This window comes from Macaca nemestrina, chromosome 19 (genome assembly GCF_043159975.1).
Source record: "Macaca nemestrina isolate mMacNem1 chromosome 19, mMacNem.hap1, whole genome shotgun sequence".
Taxonomy (NCBI): domain Eukaryota; kingdom Metazoa; phylum Chordata; class Mammalia; order Primates; family Cercopithecidae; genus Macaca; species Macaca nemestrina.
This window is the reverse complement of record NC_092143.1, coordinates 56846549-56866437: the sequence shown is the minus strand read 5'-3', so window position 1 is coordinate 56866437 and position 19889 is coordinate 56846549. Positions and strand designations below refer to the sequence as shown.

The 19889-nt window shown below is 45.7% G+C and overlaps 1 protein-coding gene across 4 annotated transcripts in view; it reads left to right on the top strand.

Annotated features, from left to right (window-relative positions):
• The window catches only part of LOC105498746 (microtubule associated protein RP/EB family member 2), a 162450-nt gene extending 143098 nt beyond the window's left edge, over nt 1–19352 (top strand). For all 4 annotated transcript variants that reach the window (XM_011771060.3, XM_011771052.2, XM_011771071.2 and 1 more), the window contains 3 exons: nt 3803–3942; nt 8949–9107; nt 17784–19352. In XM_011771060.3, the coding sequence (XP_011769362.1) occupies nt 3803–3942; nt 8949–9107; nt 17784–17858 (374 nt within the window). In that variant the 3' untranslated portion in view covers nt 17859–19352. The remainder of the gene's footprint in view (nt 1–3802; nt 3943–8948; nt 9108–17783) is intronic.
• Nucleotides 19353–19889: the final 537 nt, after the last annotated feature.

Sequence of the window (19889 nt, the reverse complement as noted above, 5' to 3'; positions counted from 1 at the left end):
TTTTTTTTTTTCAAGCTCTATTTGATGATATCCTGAGAATATAATTAGTGGTAGCCCTGTATTATAAGCAGTCAGCTTCGGTTTCTTCCATCACTTTTTTCTTTTTAAATTGACATCAGACTGGATAAGGCCAGATACCAGAACATGAGTGTGTCTGATGATCCTAGCTCAGTTATTGCAACCACTTTGTTGTTGCTGACCTGCCTATGAAAGACTGCCAGGGTAGGTGGGTCATCACATGCTATCTAGGGGAGCCCCCTCTGCAAGGTTGTGTCCCTCAGGAAGGGCCAGTGAGCATGACACAGGCTTGGACAGGCCAGCACAGAGCACTCAGAATTAAGCATATACTGACTGACTGAGTTTACTCCACCTCTCCTGATTCTGTGTAGGTAAGGAGCCTAAGTAATTTACAGAAGGTAATCTTGAGAGGAAACCAAGGAGGAGCTCTCTTTCTGGGAGGCTGATGGTTTTTATTTGGTTTCCTTCTTGTCTTGCTGGTTCTTTGTGTCTGTGAGTTTGACATTGGCATCAGCTCCTCAAGCTTCCCCCAGTGTCCTTACCCTGAAGAGATGCCTCTGCTAGGTCTTATAGAATGAATTATAAAAACTATTATTGAATGTCTCTGGGTTAGGCACTGTGATTGGTGGTGAGAGCATAAGGTGACTAAAACAGATAAAACTCCTATGTCCTGGCGTTTCCGCTCGTGGGAGAAGTAGGCATTAAAGAAATAGCTGTACCACAACAGTGGAAAGTGTTCAGGGCACTTTGGCCTTCCAGACAAAGTGACATCTGAGCTGAGACTGGAAGGGTGGTAGACCTGCTTGCTCAGAGGAGGTAGGGGACAGGAAGGAGGCAGAGGGAATACAGCCTGAATTGCATGGTGTATTAGTTCTTACAGTGCCATAAAGAACTGCCCAAGACGGGATAATTTATAAAGAAAAGAGGTTTAATTGACTCACAGTTTCTCAGGGCTGGGGAGGCCTCAGAAAACTTAAAATCATGGCTGAAGGAGAAGCAAACATGTCCCTCTTCACACGGCAGCAGGAAGGAGGAAGTGCCAAGCAAAGAGGGAACAAGCACCTTATAAAACCATCAGATCTCGTGAGAACTCACTCACTATCACGAGAACAACATGGAGGTAACTGCCCCTCACGCTTCAATTACCTGCCACAGGCTCCCTCCCACAACATGTGGGGATTATGGGAACACTACAATTCAAGATGAGATTTGGGTGGAGACACAGCCAAACCATATCACATGGGATGGTCATGGAGTCGTAGAACCTTGGCTTATTCCTGAGAACATTGAAGGTGCCACACCGGGAATTCTTAGATAGCTGTTGCTCATGTGAGAACTCAGCTGGAGAACAAAGACTGCATCTCAGGCATTTTTAGGGGCCTCCAGTGCATGGCCCATGGCAGGCACTTACTAAGTGTAATAAGTGTGTGTAAGGGGTGTTGATCATAGGCAGTCTTCGCACTGCTTTCTGTTAGACTTCCTTTATATTAAAATATGAGGTATTGCTTATAAAAAGATCTGAACGAACTTGATATTTCCGAGCTCTCTCCCCACCTGTTAGGCTGGTGGCTGCCTCAGAGAAGGCTCTTTGCCAGATCAGGTGTCCTCACCCTGCCTCCCCTACCTGCTCGTCTACATTGTTTTCTTTACCCAGTTGGTTTGCCTTTGGGTTAAAGAACTTGGTCAGCAGGACATGGAAGGTAGTGTTCCAGGAGCGTTTTATATGGGCTTCAACAGAGATGAAGAAGGTTCCTCACGGCCATATACCAGGCACAAATAAAGCAAAACGTCAGCCCTCTAGAATCCTTGGGAAGCTCTTCTGCACAGGTGAGGTTTCCAGGGATCTGCAGATTTATCCTGAGAAATTCAAACTATTTTAAGTCTTTCCCAATTTAACCATTCTCATTTTAAAGTATATTAGGCACCTCCCTGTGTTTTTAAAGAAGTTTATTTAAAAAAAATTTTTTTTAACAGAAAGGCCTGTATTTTAAAGGCTGTCATGCTGTCAGTGTTTCTAGAGGGTGTGACTTGCATCCGGAGCTAATGACCCCAGGCACCTGAAGACACAAATATAAGTTTTATGGTCTTCCTGTTTTCTACTTTGTAATTAGGATGTTGGTTGAAACTTGTAACTGCTGTCACATACCTGTCTTTATAACCCTTCGGCTCTTGCTAATCTGTTGATACTAATAAACTGTGAAGTTGGAAATAAACTGTAAAATTGGAAACCATATCACCAAAAGTTTTATTTGCTTGTTTATATAGTTAAACTTTTGCTCTTTAACCAAATACATGTTCAGTTGAGCATTGTGCTACGCACTGGGGTTACAAAGATGAATAAGATGTGTTTCTTGCTCTAAACAAGAGCAGGGGTTGGGGTATTAGGCCAGTGGGAGCACAGAGAAGGAGCACCTACACCAGACTGAAGGGATGGTGAAAAACAGAGATGCCACTTCACGGGGACTGTGTTCGGAGGAAAAGGGAATGGGCAGGCCCCCAGTAGTGGCTTGGAATTTCATAATCCATGAAGTACATTGCGTATACATTGGGACTTCTATTTTGGCCGCAGAGGCCATTCTTGTGTCTGTGCGTTGTTCTAGGTAGTGAGAGTCTACTGTGAGCTGAGCTCCAGATAGGTGAGGTCTTACCTGAAACCAGTGGTTTTTCATTTTTCCACTTCATAACATTATTAGTGATGCTAAATGAATCACTTGCTTAAGGTGCTGACCCTCAGATCTCCTCATTGTAAGGGTGTATTTTCCCCTTTAGAGTAACACATGTAAATATCTTGTTCCCCAAAACCCTCTCACCTAAAGTTTACATGTCCAATGATGAGCCCTTTCTGAATCGCCTATTAGTTACGGATGTCACAAAATTGTGATTTATTTTCTAGTTCCAGCATTTCTTGTACATTTACTGACTGCCAGTGTTCCTTAAAAAGGATTGAAAAGATCTTTATATTCTTTTCTCTTCCCCCTCCCTCTCCCTCTCCTTTTCTTCCAGCCCATCTCTCCTTCAGTCATTGTAGATTAATAGATTTTATTTACCCAGTGCATTACAATAAATGAAGCTATTGTTCTTCCTAATATTCAAACTGTCCCAAGTGTGACTAGTGGGGAGCCCCTTTGAGCTCTTGATATTAATCCTGGAGCACCTCCTTGTTTTTTGACACAAGATATCCTCAGCTTACCCTGAACATTCCCTGCCCCATCCCTAGAATCAGCCATTTCTCAAGAAGCCCTTTTATTGCAGAATAACCTTTAGAAACCAAGGTTTGGGCATCAGGAGTGCCCGCTGCTATGGAGATGTCATTGCTCTTAGGCATTTTAGTGGCTAAAGCTAGGAAATGTTTTAAAAGAGAAAAAAATACATTTGTATTGATATTTCTTCTGAAGTATTAATCGGTTATAAGATCTTTTCTTTTGTTTGTTAGAAATTCAATTAGGGTGATATTTTTAAGCTTATCTAAAAACCTTTCCTCTTAAAAATCTTAAAATTTGTTCTGTTACTCTTACATCTCCAGAGGGAGAAGGGACAATGGCATTAACCTCATGTTACTTGAGGAAAAAAAACAGCACTCACAAAGGTGAGATAAATTGCCCAAAACAACCATCCTTTTAACTGCGTACCCTCCTGCTGAAATATTTGTACTCCTTCTGCATGGGAAGGGATCACTGGAGGCATCTATGTTATAGTAAGCTTCTTTTATATCATTCATTTTCTATATCTCTAAAACACATTTTTAATATTACCAGTATTTCTCATTTATTCTGATTGCTTTCAGGTGCAGCTAAATCAAGTCCAGCAGCGAAACCAGGATCCACACCTTCTCGACCCTCATCAGCCAAAAGGGCTTCTTCCAGCGGCTCAGCATCCAGATCTGATAAAGATTTAGAAACGCAGGTCATACAGCTTAATGAACAGGTAATGCATCAGCTCTGGCCACACCTCTAGGAGCAGTGACGTATGTAAGAGGTAGGGGGCCTAGGATCCCCTAGGACTGGGGTAAGGGAGGGAAGGTAAGGAGGAATCCTTGGTTTCAAGTAAGTAAGTAAGAATATAAAGAATTGTTCGGGAAGACAAAATCAGTAGCCCATGATGAATAAAAAGTGTTAGTCACAAATCTCAAAGTTGTACATTAAGATGGGGCAGATGGCTTAGCCTTGCTGCAGACTTCAGGTCACCTTCCCCTCCCCTGTCCCTCAGGGCTGTCATGAGCTCCGGCTAGACCATAGTCCATCCTGCCCACCTCTGACCATTCTAGATAGTGCTGCATTGCATTAGGGTGAGTCTGTCTCCCTCCCTCTCTTTTTAAAGGCTGAGTCAGGGTTAGTCTGTCTCCCTCCCCTTTTCTTCTTTCCCTCCTTCCTTCCTTTCTTCAGCTATTAGTAGTTGAGCTCATTCTATATGAAAGATATTACACTTAATGCTGGTAGAATAATGGTAGTAAAATAGATACCTTTCCTTCCATCATAGAACTTGTAGATAGCAATTGCACACAGTAGGTTATTACATGAGCTAAACAAAAAACCTGATTACTTCCCACAATGGCAGAAGTTGGGTGCTGCAGGAGCACCAAACCCAATATTTGGGGGATCTGAAAGGCCACAGTTGTGTTTTAAGTAGAAGAGCTTTCCTTTTAATTTAGCATTCCTCACAGTTATGGTAAAATCTAGCTAGCTCCACTGTCTTTGAAATTTTCATTATAAAATCTTAGGTACTTCTCATCTTTCCTAAGATTATATGTAGCTTAAAAGTAATAAAAGCAACGGGTAGTGGAGGGCCCACACAGGAGAGCCTTTTATCCTGGCTACCCTGCCGCTATGAGAGGAGCCTTTACTCCAGGGCCCCAGGCTGTTCCCAGCCACTCACTGGGCCAGTCGTGGTGATTAATCTTATTCTTGATGAGCCAGCAAGAGTTTAGAAACAGCTTTTGTGATAATTGTATATTTATAATCAAGAATCTAGTTTAATGAAGGCAGTTTCTTAGCTAGGGTGTTTCTTTACAATTCTGATCACTTTATGGAAAAAGGTGTAAAAACTTAAGCCATCCAGCAGGTAGGACTTGGATTTGGAAACTGGAATGTTCTAATTACCTGCTGATTCTCAGTTTGAGTCCTATTTCCAATAATGATTTCTTCTCAATTAAAAGGCAGTAAGGACAGTCATAAAGAGCCTTGGGCCACATGTCTCAGGCTCCAAGAAAATCAGAGTAGACCTAAAGGCTGTAATGCCTTGGACCTAAATCTCTGTAATGCCTTGGACCTAAAGTTGGTCCTCCCATATCCATGGGTTACCACATCTACAGGTTCAAGCAACCAAGTATTGCAAATATTCAAAATAAAAAATAGCGATACAAACATAAAAACTAATACAAATTAAAAGCAATACAACATAACTATTTACATAGTATTAGGTATTATAAGTAATGTAGAGATGATTTAAAGTATACAGGAGTATATGCATAGGTTATATGCAAATATGATATCCCATTATATTGTTGTATATCAGGGACTTCAGTATCCATGGGTTTTTGTATCTGAGGGACAATCTGGAATCAATTCCTCTCAGATACCAAGGCACAACTGTAGAACTCTTTTTCCTTAAGGAACCCAAATTCTTTTGGTATCTTTCTTATCTTGTGTTTCTTCATGACTCCTCCCTCTCTTCCCATCTACCACACCCAGTGTCCCACCTCTCCAGCCCAAAGTATGACCACGTGGAAACCTTGAGGTTCTCTCCCCCTTACAGCCTGACCCAGCCAGCCCCACTTCCTCTCCTTGGGGCTGGCTCTAGGCTCCCGTTAGCGCTCCAGATCACACACAGCCCATCCCCAGGGAACCCAGACCTCTAAAATGCCTCCACTAGACCATACTGCCATCCACAATGCAACTCAGAGAACCGAGTGAGAGAGGAATGGTCCAGTGCCACCTTCCTGTTATAATCCCTTCATTACTTCCAAAAGGCCTCACTCCCCATTTCTGCCCCCTGACACCTTCACACCAAGGAGTGTGCCTCCCCCTGTCTGTCCTCAGAAGGAAGACACAGCCTACACTGTGAGTCCTTCAATCAGTATTACTGAGCACTTACTCCAAATTTATATCCATGGTTAACTGTTGCCGTTCCCTCCTTTTTCTGTCTTGGAGCCAACAGGATGACCCCCGAGTCTGGGAGGGGGCCCCCACAGGCATCATGGTGTTGGAACAAAGAACACTCAGGTGAGGAGAGGCTGAGGGGAGACCCTGATGCTGAAGGGTGAAGCACAGTCTTCACTGAGAAAGGGACAAGTGCCATAAACTTGGAGGATTCTCATTTGCTTGGCCTCTTGCATTTTCTCAGGCAATTTCCCATGATGCACTAAGGAAGTAATACTATGCTAGACCAGTCCCATGAGAGAAATGAATCAAAAGACATACAGTAGGAAAAGTCATAAACAAAATAATTAGGGACTTGTTCTGGATAGTGGGTTAGCCAACCAGAAGTGGGTTGGAGTCAGTGGATTAGCCAACTGGAAGTAGGTTGGTCATTGCTCAGGGAGCGCAGGTGAGGCCGGGGATGGGTGTCGGTTAGCCCAGGCAGAGACTATAGCCATCACTGAAACAGCACGGCCTGCAGGAACCTGCAGTCTGTGGCCACACTGGGAGGAGTTGGAAGAATCATAAGAAGAGAGCTGCTTCTCCTTTTGTAAGATCCATCTCCAGCATCTCCTTCATCGCTTAAGCATCTGCCACAACACAAGAGGGACGAGGCTGGCATTGGTCTTTGTGAGTGGGACTATGACAGTGGAGTTTTGCTTGCCAATTGATTTTCATCATATAGGTTAGCTAGTGTTGGTTTTTACTAGGGAATGTTGGTAGTGGCAGCTGTTACCTAATGCATGTGGAATATCACTGAAGCCTGATTTGCACTAAAGGTTTGTCTGGAAAAGCCTCAGCTATTTGTTCAGTGTGCAGAACAAAGCCCTAGGGGGCCAGACAGACCTAGTTTTCGTGGGTGGGATGTGTCCTTGCCTGGGACAGGGGCTGAGGGGTGGTGACACACCTAAGCTGCCACAGATCATCTGCTGGCACTAGCACAGGATTGAGATGGATTTTGTGTCCAAACCTGGGGAGAGGTTGGTTTGTTTTAAAGCAGGAAAGGATTTCTAGAATAAGAGTTTTCTTTTTTCTGGAATTTAAGCTGGTCACCTTCACTTTTTTTTTTTTTTACATCTTACAAATGTGCAAGCTATAATATTAATAGAAATGAGTTAAAAGCAAACTGGTTCTCCACTGCTTTGCAAGCAGCCACCTGGGGGCGTCAGTGAGGGTAACGCTGAATCTACAGGATGGATATGGTTTGCCAGGTGCACAGGAAGAGGATGGACGCTGCATGGTCTGTGTGTGTTTGAATGAATCAGTAATTCCAGATGGATAAAGCATACACAAAGGCCCAGAATTATTAGAAGGAGAGAGTAGGACATTTTGCATTCCAAATGTAATTTTTTGAAATTCTATTAGGGGCGATTTTTAAGATAATGACAGAGAGATTTTACCTAAGGAGGGCCATGAAAGATTTAATTTACCACCTGAAGCATATACCCTACATAAAAATAAACAAAGGGTTTAAGCAAATGGAGATCCTCAGAGACCAGGAACGGGGTAATAGTTTGGGCCCGAGTGTAGCTGCTGTGCCTGGTAGACCGAGATTTGAAGCCAGATCTAGTCACAACCCCATCAGGGTTTCTTTAGCTCTGGGTGTCCGAGTTCTTGGACCCTCTTTTGACCACTGCCTCCTCCCTTCACTTGGACTGTTCTGTAGCCACCCTGAGAAGCTGCACATCCCTGGAAACTCAGTGAACCAGGATCGAGAGGAAGAAAGAAGGAATGAGGGTTACTGTGGTGAGGGAACAGGCCTTCCTTGCCCTCCTGCCTTCCCAGTGACCTACCCAAAGCCCGAACTAGAGAAACTGAGACAGATCCACTCAGCCAGGCTTTCGGTCTCACCCAGTTTTCCTCGTGTCGCGAAGCCCCACTTTCTCCCTGGAGAGCGTTTGTCTAATGTGGCTCAGTATCATTTGTGAAAGGGTCTACAGCGAAGGGCGGCTTCCATGCAAGTGATCTAAGGGAGGGAGAGTCCTCAACATAAATCTAAATAGCCGTGCTTACAGCCTGTCTCTGCTGCTGCTCTTTCCTCCTCCCATTCTCCATTTCCTGCAGAAGATGAGCAAGTATTTCAGTCTGTTCAGGCTGCTAGAGCAGAGTACTGTACACAGGGTGGCTTACAAACAACACACATTTACTTATCACAATTCTGGAGACTGGGATGTCCAAGATCAAGGCGCCAGCAGATTCAGCGTCTGCTTGAGGCCCCATTCTTCATAGATGGCACCTTCTCGTTGTCTTCACATGCTGAAAGGATGAATGAGCTCACTTGGGCCTCTTATCGGGACACTCATCCTATTCATCAGGGCTCTACCCCCATGACAGCCACCTCCCAAAGGCCCCACCTCCTGACATCATCACCTTGGGTGTTAGGATTTCAACATACACATTTTGAGGAGATACAAACTTTCAGGCCACAGTAACAAGTTAGAGGAAAGAGGTGTTCCCGCCTATGTTAGCAGCAGATGAAAGCTCACTCCCAGCCTGCGTGGAACCGCACAGGCAGAAGGCCCACTCTGTCCCTGGTTAATAAACGCCATTTGCCTGAAGGGAATGATCAGAGTGCGGTGGAGAATTGGACGTTTTGGCCCAGGGTCAAGCTCCAGACAACAGTCCTGTTGTTTCTCCCTCAGACTTACACATCGGTTATTTCTGCCTCTCTCTCTGTCTCTCTCTATCTCTGTCTCTCCCCCTCTCTCTGTTTTGGATTTTATTTACAGGAATTGCTGGTCACTTCTTTTACTATATTTTGGGTGGTTTTTTTTCTTCACTCTCACTCCATTGCAGGTACATTCATTAAAACTTGCCCTTGAAGGCGTGGAAAAGGAAAGGGATTTCTACTTTGGGAAGTTGAGAGAGATCGAGCTACTCTGCCAAGAACACGGGCAGGAAAATGATGACCTCGTGCAGCGACTAATGGACGTCCTGTATGCTTCAGAAGAACACGTGAGTGTGAGGAGCACGTGACTCCTGTGTTCTAAAATGACTCTCTTGGTCAAAGCACAGTAGATCAGCACGCCTTAGAACACGTCCTCAGGACCTCAGTGAGAATTACCACTCAGCTGAGTGCGTTTGATAGTCCCAAAGGAATAAACCTCATTATCATCATGATCCATTGACCCATGCTTATGGGACAGGCAGTCATACATTAATCTGGGAAGAGATGGGTGGGGTGGGGAAGGCTTTGGCAGAAAAATATGCTTATGCAGTTCTCTGAGCAAATGAGCATTAAGAATTTGTATATGGATTCCTCCTCCTTCCTGCAAATTCGGAGTGTAGTTAAAGGAGAAAATAATCTAGATGCTTTTCCCATCCCCAGAAGGCCCATAACTGACTGTTTTTACTTCGTAGCTAGTTGTCTTGGTTACTCATTGCCAGGACAGACCAGAGCTGTGGGACAGCCACATGCACACCTCCTTTTTGGGGAGGACCTGCCACCAGAGTTGCTGTTCACAAGTGCTGATGGAGACCCAGGATGTGGCTGTGTCAGGGTGATGAAAAGCAGATGTGAGAAACGGGGGAGGAATAAGAATCTAGGAAGCAAGGAGAGGAAGGGGGCAGGATGCATGGCAGAGACTGAGGCAAGGCACCCCGGGTCTGCCAGGGGCAGGAGAGAGAGGCCCAGCAGCCAGAGGCGGGGGTGGGAGCCTGATGTGGCTTCACCTTCCACTGAGCCAAGTTGAGGGGTTGGGGTGTCCGGCTTCTTTCATGTCAGGCTGATGCTAGTGGAAGCGTCCCAGTCTCTGGGCTGGAGGCCTGTGATGTTCTGAGGGCCCCCCGTGGAATTGTATGTGTTGAGATCTCTATAGGACGTAGCAAGCCATCAGCACGTTTGCTTTCTTATTCCAGCTGAATCCCAGGCAAATGTTTACTCCATTTATGCCTCAAAATACTAGCACTGAAATTCTCCTAAACTATAAGGCGCACTGTATCTGTGGTTTGGAAGCTCTCTACCACTTTTTTTTTTTTCATTTCTTCCAAATATTTTGGTTTAAATTATTTCTTGGTTATCAATAGCTCAGAATTTGAAGCCCCGAGAATCCACCTGGTTTCCATGATGGCTTCATAAAATACGGTTCTCAGTATTTTCAGATCTGATGGAAGAAACCAGAGACTGATTTGTAGTGTGTCTGCAGCTGCCACAGCGTCACATATATGATGTCCTGTGTGTACAGAGTGCTTGCCCTCTGTAAGCACTAGATGGACTATGGTTATTCTCTTCACAAGCTTGTTTGAGGCTAAATCAGCTGAGGTCTCCACAGCACCGTGAGGCTGAGCGAATGGCGCTGCTGTCTACAGTAATGCCTGCTAGTGGGAATAAGGCCAGCATGCAGGATCGAATCTTCTTCCCAGCCCTGCACTTCAAACGAGGGAAACCCTGAGTCTAACCTCATGCCAGATTTTGTCCCAAGAGGGAGTCCATGTGCAGGAGCACTGTCTGACAGTGAGCTCCAAATGAAGTGTTGGAGAGGTCCACTGAATTCCCGGCTAAGGATAGGTGGACAGCCTCAGGCAAGAGCTCTTGCCTCCTGGGTGTGATTTCCAGGGGGTCTACCTAGATGACCATACTCAGTTTCTGTTCCACCATACCCGTCACCACCCGACCCCCCCCCACACACATCCCAGCACCAACTTGCCACCATCTGGATTGAGAGAGCAATTCCTGCAATGTAAGTGCAACTAAAATGCAGGCATCCCAAGAAGAAATAACACTTTAGGCCAGGCGCGGTGGCTCACACCTGTAATCCCAGCACTTTGGGAGGCCGAAGCGGGCGGATCATGAGGTCAGGAGATCGAGACCACGGTGAAACCCCATCTCTACTAAAAATACAAAAAATTAGCCAGGCATGGTAGCGGGCGCCTATAGTCCCAGCTACTCGGGAGGCCGAGGCGGGAGAATGGCATGAACCCGGGAGGTGTAGCTTGCAGTGAGCTGAGATCGCGCCACTGCACTACAGCCAGACTCTGTCCCCCCCCCCGCCAAAAAAAAAAAAAAAGAAGAAGAAATAACACTGTAAGGCCTCATCATTCATTAAGACTGAATAATAAGTTTAGCAGACACCTCTTCTTCTGAGGCACCTGGGTTGGGGTTTGAGGTAGAAGGGCCTAGGGCTTGATGTGTATTAGCTTATTAGCTCCTGTAATTCTCTAGAGAATCCTGTTAGGATTGTTAGCTATTGTTGTCATCCCATTGTACAGATGAGGGAAACTAAGGCAGCAGAGAGGTTGAATAATTTTCCCAAGTCTATTCCATTATTCCAAAATAATTCTATTCCAGAATAATTTCCATTTGAACCCTGAAATCTGAATCCTGAGTTTATGTTCTCCCTTCTCCAAGTCTGAGCCACCTTTTAAATGGTATTATGACAGTAGTAATGGCTAATACCGATTAAGCATTTAGTATGTGCTAGGGATTGTATTCATGTCCTACGTAGATTTCTGATCTTAACCACATCCCTGTGAGGTGAGTAGTTACTTATCTACATTTTATAGTTGAAATTACTTACCCAATGGCTCATGGTTAATAAGCTCCAGCACTAGGATTTGAACCCCGATTTATCTAACTCAGAGGCTAAAATCATAAGGACTATGTTACCTCCCTCGCCGAGTATTGGTTACCATGGAGCAGGGAGGAAGTGAACATAGTACCAATTGGGGAAAGCCTCAACATTGACTGTCTACTTGACAGTCTTCAGTTGAACACACAGAAAGTTTCCAAATTTTTACCTGGGTTTTCTCTAAATAACTCCCCTTATCTCGTTTTACTGATTTGCACTTTCAAAAGCCTAGTTGTGGCCTCTTTTTCTGGGCATTCATCTGATTTTAAATCAGCATCCATGAAGAACTTCAGTTTTCTTCTAGCCAGTTTGTAACTTTTTTAAACCCACTTTGTTGTATCTCTGGCACTGCACTGACATCATCAAATAGATTTAAGGGAGGGAAGAGAGAGGGAAAGAGACAGAGGCATTGCCCTGTAAGTATATGCTGGGGAGTACCCAAAATTCAAGAAGAGAATTACTCAGAGTAACCAGGCAGTTGAATCTGGCAGAGAAAACAGCCTTAACATAAATTGCATGTGTGGGTTACCAGAGCAAGATGTTCAAATGCAGTTGCTGGCTTAATTTTTCTAGTTCCAGGATATTTCTATTGCAACTTTGTGTCTGTAAAACTCCAAAAGAGACACATCAGGCTACACTGAGTTTTCTACAGAGAGGAAGCCGTTTGATCTGGAATATGCCAGGTGTCCTTGTCTGGAATATGACAAGACCCATTTTTTTAAACCTTGGCTTTTATGCAGAAAGAAAAGGAAGACTGCAGTGGGCCTGGACGCCGTGCTGGGTGCTTTCCATATCCTGTGCATGCATGACTCTGCCAAGAGGCTCAGGAGCAGCTAGATACTCTCCTTTCTGCCCCCCAGCACTCCACCTCCCGTAGGTCCAAGAAATCATCCGAGATATCTTAAAGCCTCCAAGCATTTTCATTTCTCCCTGAGAATATGGAATCTGGTTTCTCTGGAACCACCCAGAAGCATATAGCCAGTCCTACTCTGGGGGAGTGTGCCTTCCTAAAGCTGTACCCTCGCCTACCTTCCCCTATGTCTATGGTCTGTGAAAGCATCAGGTTTGAAAAGAATGTGCTTAGTGGTTATGATGCCACCATACAGCACTGCCCCCATCTCTGGGAATCCTGCTTTTGCCTCACTGTGCTTTCCCCTGACATTGTGTCCTGTTTTCTGGCCAGCCCCACACTTGGGTGATGGATAGATTTGCACCCATGTGCAGGGATGATGTGCATGGATGATGGGCCTGGCGTCTGGCAGGAAGTGCCAGCACTTTGTTCATGATGCTGTTGGTACAGCTGTGTGTACAGAACTGAGATGGCACAGATGCCTGGTTGTCTGCCTTTCCCAGAGCCCTCCTGCAGATAGAAGGCCAGGTTGTAGCACGTGCTGTTCAGCTGAACATAGATGGACATGCTTTGCTTTGACATCTGAGGTAGGAGGATTTGCTGGGGAGATCTCTTCCCCTGAGTGATTACTTAACACTTTTATTTAGTGATGATTGGCCTCTGATTCTTATATTTAAGCCATCCCAGAATATGATGTGTGGAAGATGTAAAAATCCAGGTGGGAGTTTTGAGTAGAAAATAACAGAGGTGGTTGAATTCCCAGTTGTAGAAACCTAATGGAAGTTTCCAGAGCAGATACTTATTCTCATTATGTTTTCCCCTGATACTTAGCTTGGAGCCACAGGAGTCTGGGCTGAGGCATTGGCTACCTGCTCCCTGTGGATTCTGTCAGCTGAAGGGCACCAGCTTATGAACAGTGACTTGTTTCCTGCAGGGACAGGCTGTGCTTTTGTCACTGGAGGTCCTCTTGTCACTGGGCTAAGTGTTGGCTATAGAAAAGACCCAACCCCACCTCAGAGGAGCTCCCAGTCCCAGTAAGGGTGACAGACAGGGACATGACTAACTGGAATATGTGTCAGATGATGACAAATGTGATCATGGAGACATAAGTAAACTCGCATGGGGAGCAGATAACAGCTGCCTGGAGGACCACACGGAGACTTCACAGCAAAGTTGGCATTTGTGTTGGATGTTACAGGGCGACTGGGAACATCAACAGCCATAGAGCTAAGGTAGGGAGAAACTGCATGAGCAAAGCAGAGAAGACAGCCCAGCAGCCACAGCTGGCATGGTGGCAGGAGACGGCTGCAGGGTGGTGCCTCCCACAGCTAGGAAGCCAGGAGCCATTGGAGCTTCCCGATGGGCCTTCCTCTCTCCTTTGCCCCCATTTTCCTCCCACAGTGGCCAAGAGCCTTCTTCAATACCGTCTTCCAGTTTGCCTCTCTATCTAATGATTATAAGGAAACTAAAGAATGATAGTCTTCTTACAGTCACTCACAGCTAAACGGAAAGATGTGAATAGATCGATGCGCACATAGTAGAATTATTAAGTGATGCTCTGGTGCATTAGTCTTATATTTGGTATAGGTTTTGCCTGGCCTCCTACTTAGACATGGGTTTAAGTTCTTCATTCTTGTATGAGGCATAGGAAAAGATTGTTTTTTCCCGTGAGCCTGCAGTAGCATTGTGTGGGCTGTGAGCTCTCAGCTGTGATTTGTAACACCTCAGAATTACAGATGTGTTCTGCCAGACTCTCAGACTGCCTTAACTTGCACGCCAAGCATGAGCAATCCATTGATCAATTGGGAGCTTTGCTGGTATTTCCCAGTGAGAGCTGTCTGGGGTCCACAGTTCCTGCAGATGCATGACATCACAGAGGGGTCCTGTGACTGAGACTTAAGCTGGGTTTGCATGAGGAGCAGCTGCCCTGGGCATCTGGAAGCCTCAGAGCCATAGACAAGGCCAGCAAAACTGCCGTCTTGTTAGATGTGTTTGGAAAGGAGGCCTAGCCTAGTGGCTTCCTGGCCCTCTAGTTTGTTACAGGCTCAATGATTACTTGAATCTAGGTCTTTCAACTTTAACTCCATTAGCCCACAATAAACTCCTGGTTGTGACGTGAGCAAACGAGAATTTCTGCAAAATGTAAAACAGATCCTCATTTCTGAAATCTTTTCAGCAGTCTAACATGCACAGAAACAATTATATAAAGAAAAGCATACTTGAGACCAACTGAAGTTTGAGCAATACAATATGGAAGACACCACACTCACGCTCAAGAGTTAGGATTCCGAATAAAACAGCATACCTCACCGCGGGGGGCTCAGAGCCTGGCTGGAGAGACAGATGTGTAACCAGCCACCCAGCAGGAACACGCAGGACTGTGGTGCGCCCTCCCACCAAAGCAGAAACCGAGGATAGGAAGCTTGGGGAGGGAAGCCATTAACTCGGGGGTGCAGGCGGCGAGAGAGGCTTCAGGGAGGAGTGACTTTCTCGTAATGTAGAGGAGTATGTGGCAGGACAGACAGCTGGGAGTTCCCAGCCCACCATTCCTGTCAAACTCCCGTGAATGTTAGTTTCATTCTTCTCCCCTGGATGAGAGGAGAGCACTGGCTTAGGAAGGCCAGTCACTGTCTCTTGTCCTGCGCTGGTCCAGGAAGAAGTTCTCTCCTGCTCCCCTGAGCGTGTACGGCCACGCTGTCATTGAGGCACTGACTCTGAGCTGAGAGGACCCGCCTCACATGTGCCAGGCAGAGGGCAAAGCACTGTGCAGAGGAAGCGCCAAGAGCACAGCTGCTGTGATGCCTAGCGGTCTGGGGTCGATCCAGCAGAAGGGGAGTAAAGAGGGGATCAGGGCTCTGAGATCTCCCCGAGGTCAAAGAGCACCTGCAATTAAAGAATTCAGGAGTGCAAGGGTCAGGAAGACACATGATGTGATCAGAGAGAGCAAGAGGTTGGGCCTAACATTGCAGAGGTGGAGGCAGTTCTAGGTGGTGAACACAGGGTGGCCATGGGGTAGGGAGAGCTCACATTTGCTGAGTAAGGGGCCTGTCGGCACAGTAAGAGACAGTGCCAGATTTTATCCCAAGTTTTCAACACAATGTCACTGTCTACTGTTGGTTGTCACAGAAACGGTTACTTTTTTTAAAAATTACTTGCACTTTAGGCCGGGCGCGGTGGTTCACGCCTGTAATCCCAGCACTTTGGGAGGCCGAGGCGGGCGGATCACAAGGTCAGGAGATCGAGACCACGGTGAAACCCCGTCTCTACTAAAAATACAAAAAATTAGCCGGGCGCGGTTGTGGGCGCCTGTAGTCCCAGCTACTCGGGAGGCTGAGGCAGGAGAATGGCGTGAACCTGGGAGGCGGAGCTTGCAGTGAGCCGAGATTGCGCCACTGCACTCCAGCCTGGGCTGGGCGACAGAGCGAGACTCCGTCTCAAAAAAAAAAAAAAAAAAAAAAAAAATTACTTGCACTTCTAGAATATATTCCAGAGTTTTCCCACTAAGAAATAATAACCACAGCTCACATTTCTGTTTACCATGTGCCAAACACTCTTCTAGGCACTTTACCTATTTTAACTCATTAACTCCTCTATTGGATTCGAGGAGTCCTTTGATTCATTGATTAATGAAATGCATTGAAAATGCTCCTACATGGATACTCTTATCCCCAACTTTACAGATGAGGAAACTGGGCCCAGAGCAGTTAAGTTCTAGGCCCAAACCCACACAGCCTGTAAATAACAGAGCTGGGATGTGAACTTGAGTCCATGTTGTAACCTTAACATTCTACTTACTGGCTCTCAGAAAATAAGTGGCTTATGACCTTGGCTGATAGTCCGATAGTCTCAGTCATTCATTCTTGAATCCACTGCGATTTGTTCCTCTCAACACAACATGGATTGAGTCTTACATAAGAAAGAAGTGGCACCAAGAATCCTATCCCTGACTTCAGTAACCTCAACATCCAGTGGATAGGGCCAAAAGGGTCAAGACAAGATTCCAAATCAGTGTCATAGCAGAGGAAGAAAAGAAATGCTGCAGGAGAAGAGAGAAGCGCTGATCTGGAGAGATGATCATGCCATATTTGAATTAGCTAAAGATGGGTTTGTCCTAAGCTCCAGGGAAGAGGGGCCCGACAGACAGGGAAGGGCTTGGGCAGTTCAGTGCTCAGGAGTCAGCATGCCAGGTGTGGGAGGCGTGTGCACTTCTGTATGTCCCAGCACATGCTCCAGACTGCATCACAGAAGCTGTGTGCTCTTACTGAGGGAACAGGGAGCTCCTCTGATTAGCCATGCTCCGTCAGCTTGGGTGAAAAACAGCAAATATTTTGTGTGAGTTCAGAAAATGAATGAATGTACAGATATGGCTGACTGAGGCCAGCGCTCCCTGGAGTTGGTGTTCATGACGTGCTTCACTGGGTTAGGCAGAGGAATAAATAGGGCTGTTTATTTCTAAACAGTGGGAAGAGCAACTCACCTATCTGATTCTCAGTTAAGTCAAAAGGGCCCCAAGCAGTCTTAGTAGATGTCCCAAAGTCCTTGAGCTAAAGCTCCTGAGCTCCCTCGTTGGGAGGGGCCTCCTTGCCTGGGGCAACCCATGAAATGTGCCTGCTGTCCTTTCCTTAGCCTGGGAGCCTCTAACACTGCTGCTCTAGTGTCTAAGCCTACATCAGGTTAGTAACACAACAAAGGGTCTCCTTCAGGCAGACACTACGGAGCAGGAAGAATGACAGCGAGGGAGGGACTAGGAAATGGAGCAAAAGCCCACATCCCTATCCATTAGTGAGGAGCGACACCCCACCCCCAACATACCACAGAGGCCAGGGGTGCTGCTTTTATATTACAGCAGCTTAACTCATGGTTGTCATGATGCTCTAGGGTCACTGTTTGGTTTACTCTTTTACAAAGGTTAGGAAAGTATGCCATGTATTCTATGAAGATTTCCTTTGGAAACAAAATAGTTGGGTGCCTAAAACCTGATGACTGTGCTTTCTAGAATGATGTGTTTTTTGATCACATGGAGAAGCTAAGGCGTCCCTGCACATGTATCGGCCACCAGAAGCTGGGAGACATTTGCATGGCGAGTTGTGTCTGACTAAGCCTGGTGCCCTCCACAGCCTTGAGACGCCATGCTGGCAGTGGCAGTGGGCTGGGACGCTGCAGGGCCCCATTCCCAGTCAATTATCTCAGCTGACACTTCTCCCTTGCCCACAGGAGGGCCACACAGAAGAGCCGGAAGCAGAGGAGCAAGCCCATGAACAGCAGCCCCCACAGCAGGAAGAGTACTGACCCGCCCCGGCTGCTCTTGACACTTCCATTGTGCGTGGGAACGTTTCTTCTGGAGAATTGGAACATGTGTGGCCCCAAGCTCAACAGAAACCAGTTGTTCCCAATCTGCCGTTACCATCAACGCACTGTTGCATATGCCAGCCACTGCGCTTGGTTCCCATTTTCTTTGCCAAGGTGTATTAGCGGACGGCCCTCTGGCCGCCTACCCGAGAGATCATAGGGTCACATACATCCAACTTCACCACTTGGCTGCTTGAGATTGGTTCTGCTCTTTTCTTCATTTCTTTCCAGAACAACTCTTTCCCACCCCAACACCACTGCCACCACCCCTCTTTTTATCCTGGTGTGAAACAATGGTAATTTGATATATGGTATTTATATTGGCATTTTTCAACCCAGTGTCACTAGATGTCACACACATTTGTGGTGCTTTGATGTTTGCAAGTCTAACCTCTGAACATAAATTTGGTCAAATGATTGGAACAAAGGGAAACAGATACTTGATATGAAAGCCATAATGACGGTGACTTGTGTCATGGGGGAAAACATAAGGTCACTTTCTCCCTCTACTCACAATACTAAAGGGAAAAAATGGATTCAAAGCTAGGATTTCAGGGCCCAGCAGTGTTCCTCCATCAGCATGTTAGACAACTACACAGTATGTTGTTAGTTTTGAAAGACATTCACTCAAGGAAAACACCATCTCAACTTTGCCCTGTCACCATGTCCTTTGCCCCCCATGTAGCCCATTTCCCAGGTTATGCTGTTTTGTTTCTCAGGGTCCTCTTTGGTGGGCAGCCACTCTCCCCGAGATGTTGCCATCAGATTTCTGCAGTCCAAAGAGGGTCTGGTTAGGTACAGGTCTTCCTGCCTCATTCCTCTTCCTCTTTGTGTAGGTTTCAGCCACAAAACTGTCATTCACTCTAGGGGATCCCTGCTAAAGGATAACTTCAGGTGCGCAGCCCTGAGCTCCAAGGCCCTGCACCATGCCACACACGTGCTGTAAGGCTAGAAGTGAAGACCTTATTAATAGGAGCATAATTGCAAGGGAGGATCATGGTTCTGCAGTCTGGAGTAGACACTGGAATAACAGCACAGAAAAATCTATGACTCCAGTATCTTCTAGAATAAAGAATTTTCCCTCTTTAACACAAGGGCCCTTCTTGTCATTGACCTTAGCTAAACCATGGCAATTCATAAATAGAGGAAACATTAATGAATTAAAAGCATTCCTTATTTTTTTAACTAATATTTGCACATTTTCTTAGTCTCTTTCCAAGTCTTTGCCTCTTTTCTTTCTTTATTTTTATTTTTTCCTTTGACAGATGGTATCCCTTCCTGGATCATTCATTTCACCTTGGTTTCTAACTTTAGGTTTACTTTCACTTGTTATTTGACTTAGCAGGTGCAACAAAAACAAGAAACAAATGTGCCCACCCCACTTTCCGCTTAACTGAAAAGCTTAAAATAAATTTCTGAATTATGTATCCTGAAGCTTTGAAATTTCTTTATTAATTGATGAAATATGAACTCCAAATTCTAGCATTGAAGCTTTTCACCAAAAGAAGTCTCTCCAAAATAAATCTTTTACAGCAAAGTGATATTTATTGAGTTATATGGAAAAGATGGCTTGTATTTTTGAGATTATTACAACACACTGTGCAGACTTGGACAGATGTTCCGTGGTGTTTGGTTTCCCTTTCTTCTCTCTCCTGCTCACTCTGCATTATAGCAGCAGCTTATTTCTCTAAGGCTGGACAGCCTGGCTCTCGGCAGTGACGTCCTCCCACACCTGGTCACAAGTAGTAGTGGCATGTGCTATACACAGCATCATGCTTAACAGCGTGTTGCCCTTCTGAGCCTGTTGTACTCACTGATCTCTTTTAAAAAAAAAAAAAATAGCTCTTGTAAAAGGTCACAGTAACTCTATGCAGCTGATACTACAGTGGTTCCTAGGCCATTCTTCATCTGCTCTGGACATCTCAGTCATACCCAGTGCTCGGTGGATCATGACCAAACCCCTGTCATGTG